Source organism: Oncorhynchus clarkii, chromosome 19 (genome assembly GCF_045791955.1).
Source record: "Oncorhynchus clarkii lewisi isolate Uvic-CL-2024 chromosome 19, UVic_Ocla_1.0, whole genome shotgun sequence".
Classification (NCBI taxonomy): domain Eukaryota; kingdom Metazoa; phylum Chordata; class Actinopteri; order Salmoniformes; family Salmonidae; genus Oncorhynchus; species Oncorhynchus clarkii.
This window is the reverse complement of record NC_092165.1, coordinates 45,870,476-45,879,006: the sequence shown is the minus strand read 5'-3', so window position 1 is coordinate 45,879,006 and position 8,531 is coordinate 45,870,476. Positions and strand designations below refer to the sequence as shown.

Sequence of the window (8,531 nt, the reverse complement as noted above, 5' to 3'; positions counted from 1 at the left end):
ACAATGACCTGTTTTTTAAAAAACTACAATACATGGAAATCATTGGATTATTTCTGTTTTATCACATACCGTAGGCCTGGTGTAGTATTCAGGTTAATTCTATCCTCCGGACAATATTGCTCAGAGTAGCTTTAGCCGGTAACACAGAATGAATACATCTTTAAGAAGTGGACTTCATGTCATGTTTCAACTGTTTCCAAAGGCACAGGACAACATACAAAATGGGGTACAAGAGATGTCAACATATTTATGATTTAAATTAAATCTGAAATTTATAAAATGCATAATGTTTTGTGCCAGCAGGCCTTTAATATACTGTAGACAACATTTGTTTGGGTAAGGGGAGCAGTATTGATAGGATAAAGCTAAATGGGCTTAAAGCATACAAAAACAGCAGTACTTATAAAAATTGCAACATTAAGTGTTCTAGAAAATACATGTTTAGCCCATTTCAATCTGGAGGGGTGGGATTTTTCCCTTGCAGCAGCCAGTAAAGGTGACTGGTCTGGCCAACAGGGCCCGGTTTCCCAAAAGTGAAATAATCCATATTGTTATAACGAATTTAGCCTTCAGATGCTTTAAAAAAGATGGCTAGGAGCTCCTCACGGTGTCTTGGACTCCTCTTTTGGTCTGTTGAACAGAGGGAAAATGACTTAAAACACATTGACTATCGGATATTCCCATAACATTTAAAATGAATGTTTGCTAACCCCTTTGTTGTGTCCATTTTCTCCTCCTCTGGCAACTTTTCTTCTTTGACTTCTATCATAAAGAAGCAACAAAAAATGATCCTCAACTTAATGTCTATAAGGCTTCAAAATGTTAGATGACTGCAGTTGTGCACCACACAAAAAGCATGAGTATTCCACACGAATGAGAAAATTGATTGAGATACCTTTCTTGTCATCAGCCTTCTTGTCATCACCTACTTTCTTCTCTTCTCCCTCTTTTTCTTTGTCTTCTTCAGTCTTTGTTCTCTTGGCTTTCTTGAAGCTGGCAGCATTTCTCCGTCCGCCCCCTTGACCCTCAGCCTCGTCCTCAGAGTCTGAGAACTCCTCGTCACACGCTATCCTCTTGTCATGGGCGCGAACTGCACAAGAGGACATGAGCATCTCAAAGATTTGCGTGGCGGGGGCATATAGAAGGTATATTTCTCATATGTTAATTCTGAGAAAAAGTAGGCATGCCAATGGTGCAAAGATTGTGTTACCAAGAGACGCATGTGTTGTGGCTGTGTTTGTCAGGTTTTAAAACTTGTAGGCTTGTGGCAGCAGATACCCTAGAGGATAGAGCGTTGTACCAGTAACCAAAAGGTTGCTGGTTTGAATACCCGAGACAAAGGTGAACAAAAATCTGTGTCCTTGAGCAAGGCACTTAACCCTAATTTGCTACAGGAGCACTGTACTACTATTGCTGACCCTGTAAAACATTTCACTGCACTTTGTGCATTCAGGAAGCAGACCCCTGGACTTTTTCCACATTTTGTTATGTTACAGCCTTATTCTAAAATGGAGTAAATCGTTTGTCATTATGGGGGAGAAAGTAAAAACAGGTTAAGCAAATGTATCACATTTACTAAGTATTCAGACCCTTTACTCTGTACTTTGTTGAAGCACTTTTGGCAGGGATTACAGCCTTGAGTCTTGGGTATGACACTACAAGCTTGGCACAACTGTATTTGGGGAGTTTCTCCAATTCTTCTCTGCACATCCTTTCAAGCTGTCAGGTTGGATGGGGAGCGTTGCTGCACAGCTATTTTCCGGTCTCTCCAGAGATGTTTGATCGGATTCAGGTCGGGGCTCTGGCTGGGCCACTCAAGGACATTCAGAGATTGGCCCCGAAACCACTCATGCGTTTTCTTGGCTGTGTGCTTCGGGTCGTTGTCCTGTTGGAAGGTGAACCTTCACCCCAGTCTCAGGTCCTGAGTACTCTGGAGCAGGTTTTCATCAAGGATCTCTGTACTTTGCTCCATTCATTTTCCCCTCGATCATGACTAGTCTCCTAGTCCCTGCCGCTGAAAAACGTCCCCACAGCATGATGCTGCCACAACCATGCTTCACCATAGGGATGGTGCTTGGTTTCCTCCAGACGTGACTCTTGGCATTCAGGCCAATCTTGGTTTCATCAGACCAGAGAATATTGTTTCTCATGGTCTGAGAGTCTTTAGGTGCCTTTTGGCTAACTTCGAGCGGGCTGTTGTGCCTTTTACTGAGGAGTGGCTTCTGCCTGGCCACTCTACCACAAAGGCCTAATTGGTGGAGTGCTGCAGAGATGGTTGTCCTTCTGGAAGTTTATCCCAGCTTTATAGAGGAACTCTGGAGCCATGTCAGAGTGACCATCGGGTTCTTGGTCACTTCCCTGACCAAGGTCCTTCTCCCCCGATTGCTTAATTTGATCAGGTGGCCAGCTCTAGAAAGTGTCTTGGTGGTTCTAAACTTCTTCCATTTAAGAATGATGGAGGCCACTGTGTTCTTGGGGACCTTCAATGCTGCAGACATTTTTTGGTACCCTTCCCCAGATCTGTGCATCGACACAATCTTCTTTCTGTCAGAGCTCTATGTACAATTCCGTCAACCTCATGGCTTGGTTTTTGCTCTGATATGCACTGTCAACTGTGGGACCTTAGACGTGTGTGCCTTCCCAAACCATGTGCAATCAGTTGGATTTGCCATAGGTAGACTCCAGTCAAGTTGTAGAAACATCAAAGATTATCAATGGAAACAGGATGCACCATAAGCTCAATTTCGAGTCTTATAGCCAAGGGTCTGAATATGTTATTAAGGCATGTTTATTTTTTATACATGTTCAAACATTTCCAAAAACCTGTTTTCACCGTGTCATTATGGGGTATTGTGTGTAGATTGAGGGGGAGGGGAAATGTAATACATTTTAGAACAAGGCTGTAATGTAACAAAATGTGGAAAAGGTTAAGGGGTCTGAATACTTTCCAATTGCACTGTATTTGACACACACCCCCCCCATTGTCAGTTGGGTCTAAACATTTGGACAGGGGACTTACTGGATATCCGTTTGTTAGGGTCTTCCTCCTCCTCGTCTCCACTGTCCTCCTGCACGGCGTCTTCTGGGATGGCCTGCATCTGGACCCCCGGGGCGTGGGGCAGCATTCGAAGGTTCTCAAACAGACGCTGCCTGAATGGACACATACAAGTGAGATGCATTAACCTACGCGACATCACTTCAACTAACAGTGGCAAAAATACACGCGTCAAGGATAATATGTATAACAAGTGCCGTAATATGACCTATGTGGTATCTGAAATGACTTCGTCAATAACTAGCTTACATAACGGTTATTGTTTATGACCCAAATCTAAAAACATTACTTCATTATGACTAATATAGTATGATTGTGAACAAAAATATTGTTCTAATTAAGTACAGTAGGTATAAAGAGCACAACAAAGTGTGGTCAACAACTCACTTGATCTTCTCCAGGTAGTCGTTGGTGTTCTGGTTGGTCATGTTGGAGGGACTGATGTGCAGTTTGAAGTCTGGCCCAAAGTACTCAAAGTAATCATTGTATGGAAGCTCTGTGGAGAAAACATGAATTTATCAACATAGTGACATATATCTACTGTAGTGGAATCTATCCTAAAACACTCATGCCCCTCTCAGACCTGTCAAATACTACTGTAAACATAGTAACGCTAGAAAGTAAAAGTACATAAATCAACAGTGCAGCAGGATGGCTCTAATAAAAAACATGAGCTGGAGCACACCCAGAGAAAAGTATTTAGTGTAGAGGTGCTAATGGCAAATAAACTATAACGCTATAAAACTTTTTTAAGAAGTCTCACACTATATATAAACACCCAGTAATTTATTGGGTAAAACCCCAAAACGGCCACCTTCAGGGCCCCCCAAAAATGTGTGTGCAGCAATTAATTTTTTATAGCTTGCAGCAGGAGAGCTCACCGTTTGGTATGGAGCTGTCTAGGGCCACGGCTGTCTCATAGGTCCAGCAGCGGGCCACGTTCCGGATGGTATAGCCTCCACCACCGAGCATCAGCAGGGGCAGGTTGAAGCTCTTCATGTACTCCACACACTTAGCATGGCCTTTGATGGTGAGGTTAAAGCAGCCAAGCCTGTCTCCCGAGAGAGAGTCAGCTCCACACTGAAGAACCACTGCACTAGGCTGGTACATCTCCATCACTTTAGTCATGATCTGCACACACACAGACAAATTAAATTTACATTTTTGTAATTTACCCGAAACGCTTACCCAGAACGACACAGTTGAATGCATTCAGTTGTACAACTGACTAGGTATCCCCCTTTCCCTTTCAGATGCTTCTGGAAGCTGGTTCCACCATTGGGGTAGCAGGACAGAGAAGAGCTTGGTTGGCTAAATGGAAAGTAGAATGTAGTCCATCTACACTTGGGTCTGTTTGAGTTACAGGGAGGAGAGATTAAATACAGCCAAGATAAGAAGTTAGTATACTTACAGGCTTGAATATGGCTTCGTAAGACTCGTCATCTATCCCATCTCTCAGAGGGTAATTCACAGCATAGTACTTGCCTTTCCCTGCGCCAATATCCTTGAGAAATAACAAAGCAGACTCAGTCAACTACAAATGTGGACACAAGCTCTGACCAACAAAGCAATTATGAAACTACAATCACCAGGCCGTGAAGTTTTCTAAGTATTAATTAAATCTATCCTTTGGACATCATTTAATAAACAATGCCACCAAATTGCATCCCCTGATGATGACATGACAGCCTCACCCTCAGGTCTCCAGTGCCGGGGAAGTACTCTCCGTACTTGTGGAAGGACACGGTCATGACCCGGTCTGTGGTGTAGAACGCTTCCTCCACTCCATCTCCATGGTGAATGTCAATGTCTATGTACAGAACTCTCTGGTGGTATCTGGGGGAAGAGAAGATTTACCATCAACAGGTTGAATAAAAATCTCCTAAATATGGCGTACCAAAGTGAAGTTACTATTGAGATCCGTTAGGGTATATCATTCCCTACATTTCACAAACTTGATGAACTGCAGTGGAGAGGTTGTACTCACTTCAGTAACTCTAAAATGGCGAGCACAATGTCATTCACATAGCAGAAACCTGACGCCTCAGACTTCTTGGCGTGATGGAGACCTCCAGCCCAGTTAATAGCAATGTCTGTCTGCTGTTTGTTCAGCTTCACAGCTCCAGCTAAATCACAGGGGAAGAGAAGCCAATCAGAGAGCATGAAACTATGGCTACATTCTTGTAATGGACAGTCACAGATGAGGCCAAGTAAGCCAGAGAATATTCCATCTATCCAGGCAAAATGTGTCTCACCTAAAAGAGTAGACCTACACCTGTATATTAACTTACCAACAGAGCCTCCTGTTGAGAGCTGGCAGAACTCAAACAGGCCATCAAACACAGGGCAATCCTCACCAACGTTAACTATGTGAGAATTGCAGAAAATGTGTTAATCTCAAAAACATAGACAAAGCTGTCCTAGAGGCTTTTCAAAGTATTTATTTCTGACTTTTCATGGGCTACTGCTCAATTGTATAGGTATATTGAGACATGACATCCTCTCTGCCTAAAACTCACATCTCTGCATCTGTTTGCTGTACTCCGACATGTTGTCAGGCCGGATGGAACGCAGGAACTTGATGTAGTCGTCACTGTGGTACTTGGTCATCTCCTCTCCACTGGCTTTGTGAGGTCGCTGAGACCGACAGGGAGAAGATCAGTTACTGAGACCTCACTACCTAGGTATTAACCTTTCAATTCAGAACTATTGAGTTTGCAGGCTTTCTGCTGCTCTTATGAATAGTTCCAGGATTCTCAACATACGTATATCTCCATCTTTCTGTAGAGACCATAGTTCAGCAAGAGGTTGTGTGTCATGCGGATACGGTGTGGCTTCATGGGATGCCCCTGGCCATAGTAGTAATTCCCAACATCACCTTTGAAGGAAGAAAGTGGACATCAGCAGATGTCCAATGAATTAATCTTAGCTAATTGTTCTGTACAGCATAGCCTTTATCTACTATTGTACGTCATTTGATTATTAAAAATATATACAGTACCAGTCAAGTTTGGACAAACCTGCTCATACTTTTTTGCTATTTTCTACATTGTAGAATAATAGCGAAGACAACAGTATTAAATAACACATATGGAATCATGTAGTAACCAAAAAAAGTTTAACAAATCAAAATATTTTATATGTGAGATTCTTTAAAGTAGCCTGGATGACAGCTTTGCACACTTGGCATTCTGTCAACCAGTTTCATGAGGTAGTCATCTGGAATGAATTTCAATTAACAGGCATGCCTTGTTAAGACATGGAGGTCAGTCAATCTGGAACATTTCTAGAACTTTGAAAGTTTCTTCATGTGCAGTCGTACAAGAGTTCAAGTAACAAACAGACATTTCAACATCAACTTTTCAGAGGAGACTGTGTGAATCAGGCCTTCATGGTCAAATTGCTGCAAAGAAACCACTTCTAAAGGACACCAATAAGAAGAAGTGACTAGCTTGGGCCAAAAAATACAAGCAATGGACATTAGACCGGTGGAAATCTGTCCTTTGATCTGATGAGTCCAAATTTGAGATTTTTGGTTCCAACCGCTGTGTCTTTGTGAGATGCAGAGTAGGTAAACGGATGATCTCCACATGTGTGGTCCCACAGTGAAGCATGGAGGTGTGATGGTGTTTGCTGGTGACACTGTCAGTGATTTATTTAATATTCAAGGCACACTTAACCAGCATGGCTACCACAGCATTCTGCAGCAAAACACCTCCATCTGGTTTGCACTTAGTGGGGGTTATCATTTGTTTTTCAACAGGACAATGACCCAACACACATCCAGGCTGTGTAAGGGCTATTTGACCAAGAAGGAGAGTGATGGAGTGCTGCATTAGATGACCTGGCCTCAACCCAATTGAGATGGTTTGGGATAAGTTGGATCACAGAGTGAAAGAGTGGAAGATAAGCAGCCAACAGGTACTCAGCATTTTTTGGGAACTCCTTCAAGACTGTTAGAAAAGCATTCCAGGTGAAGCTGGTTGAGAGAATGCCAAGAAAGCTATCAAGGCAAAGGGTGGCTACTTTGAAGAATCTAAAATATATTTTTAATTGTTTTACACTTTAGTTACTACATGATTCCATGTGTGTTATTTCATAGTTTGTGTCTTCACTATTTTTCTACAATGTAGAAAAGTTTTTAAAAAACAAGTGTCCAAACCTTTGACTGGTCATATATATATATTTTTTGTGTGTGTACTGTGTACTTGTTTTACATTTACTGTATTAATGATAAACATCAGCATTTCACTGCACCCGCCATAACACCTGCTAAACTGTGTATGGACCAAAAGTGATTTGCAGTAACAAACCATTTGTTCATTGATTGAAGAGATACTACCCGGAATTACGGCAGTCATATCTACTTGGGAACCAGCATGTCAAATTCATTCAAAAATGTAAATATTTTTGTTGTTGCGTTTTAGCTAACCCCAACTCTTTTCCAAACCTTCATCTGAAACGTGTATTCTCCTAAAACTGCTATGAAAAGTCAATTCTGACAAAAGTTCTAGTTATGACCATTTTGGAAATGAGGCCTTTATCCAAAATCCCTTAGTATCACTTTAGATGTAACAATTCTGACCAACGTATGCACATTTGAGGAGAATGGACGGTCACTAAGCAAGCAATCTGGCCAATGCAACGAAACGATGCATTTTTTTAAAAGAAAATCCCTATAAATCGAAAGGTTATTACGTCTAGGAAGTGAAATAGGGTAGCTAGTAGCTAACGTTGTTAGCTTGCTAGTATAGCTAGCTAATGTAGCGCTAGCTTGGTGTTTTTGTGGAGTCCAATGCTTGCATAAGCTAATTAACGTTAGTTGGCTAACTAATCGGTTCTACCTTTGTACAAGCTAGCTACCAAGTTAACCGAACATATACATTGTGGACAAGTAACGCTAACTTCACGTTAATACACAATGGAGAATAATATTTGATAATAGTGAACATTTCTCAAGCGTTTGCAAAGCTAACGTTAGCTAGCTAGAGATGCTGCACGTTTGCACATCGAAGTTAGCTAGCTAATCTGACCATTTGCACCACTTTTAACATGGCACATTGTACTCGATGTATAGCAAAATTAGTACTTACCATCGTAATAGTAGCACACTTTTTTCTTTGTTCCTTGAGAACTCAGCGCCATTTTACATCACAGACGGGCGAAAAGCGGCAGCTGTACTTGAGAAAAGGGGTGTATACAATCGGTTACTGTGTAGAACGTCACTTGAACCAATCAAGTGGTAGTTTACAATGTAGACGGCGTTGCAGACACATTTTATTTAACTAGGCAAGTCAAATTCTTATTTTCAATGACGGCCTAGGAACAGTGGGTTAACTGCCTATTCAGGGGCAGAACCTTGTCAGCTCGGGGGTTTGAACTTGCAACATTCCGGTTACTAGTCCCAACGCACTAACCACTAAGCTACACATCCCGCCACAACAAGGACGGTTTTGGATTTCAGGTAGGCATCTTC

At 41.9% G+C, this 8,531-nt stretch overlaps 1 protein-coding gene across 1 annotated transcript; it reads right to left on the bottom strand.

Moving 5' to 3' along the window:
* Positions 1-42: 42 nt before the first annotated feature.
* On the bottom strand, positions 43-8,416 carry LOC139375309 (probable histone deacetylase 1-B). Its single transcript, XM_071116962.1, has 13 exons — positions 8,149-8,416; positions 5,821-5,933; positions 5,575-5,692; positions 5,347-5,421; positions 5,043-5,181; positions 4,750-4,891; positions 4,467-4,559; positions 3,937-4,186; positions 3,443-3,551; positions 3,020-3,150; positions 896-1,090; positions 711-762; positions 43-630 (listed from the first exon to the last, which is right to left on the bottom strand). The coding sequence occupies exons 1-13, from the start codon at positions 8,198-8,200 to the stop codon at positions 603-605; spliced, it is 1,497 nt and encodes a 498-aa protein (XP_070973063.1). The 5' UTR covers positions 8,201-8,416; the 3' UTR covers positions 43-602.
* Positions 8,417-8,531: the final 115 nt, after the last annotated feature.

Coding starts and splice junctions, on each gene's coding strand:
- LOC139375309 (XM_071116962.1), bottom strand. CDS start 8,200: ATGGCGCTGAGTTCTCAAGGAACAAAGAAAAAAGTGTGCTACTATTAC. Junction 5,422..5,574: donor CAGCAAACAGATGCAGAGAT/GTGAGTTTTAGG, acceptor ATTCTCACATAG/TTAACGTTGGTGAGGATTGC. Junction 3,151..3,442: donor GACTACCTGGAGAAGATCAA/GTGAGTTGTTGA, acceptor GTGTCCATTCAG/GCAGCGTCTGTTTGAGAACC.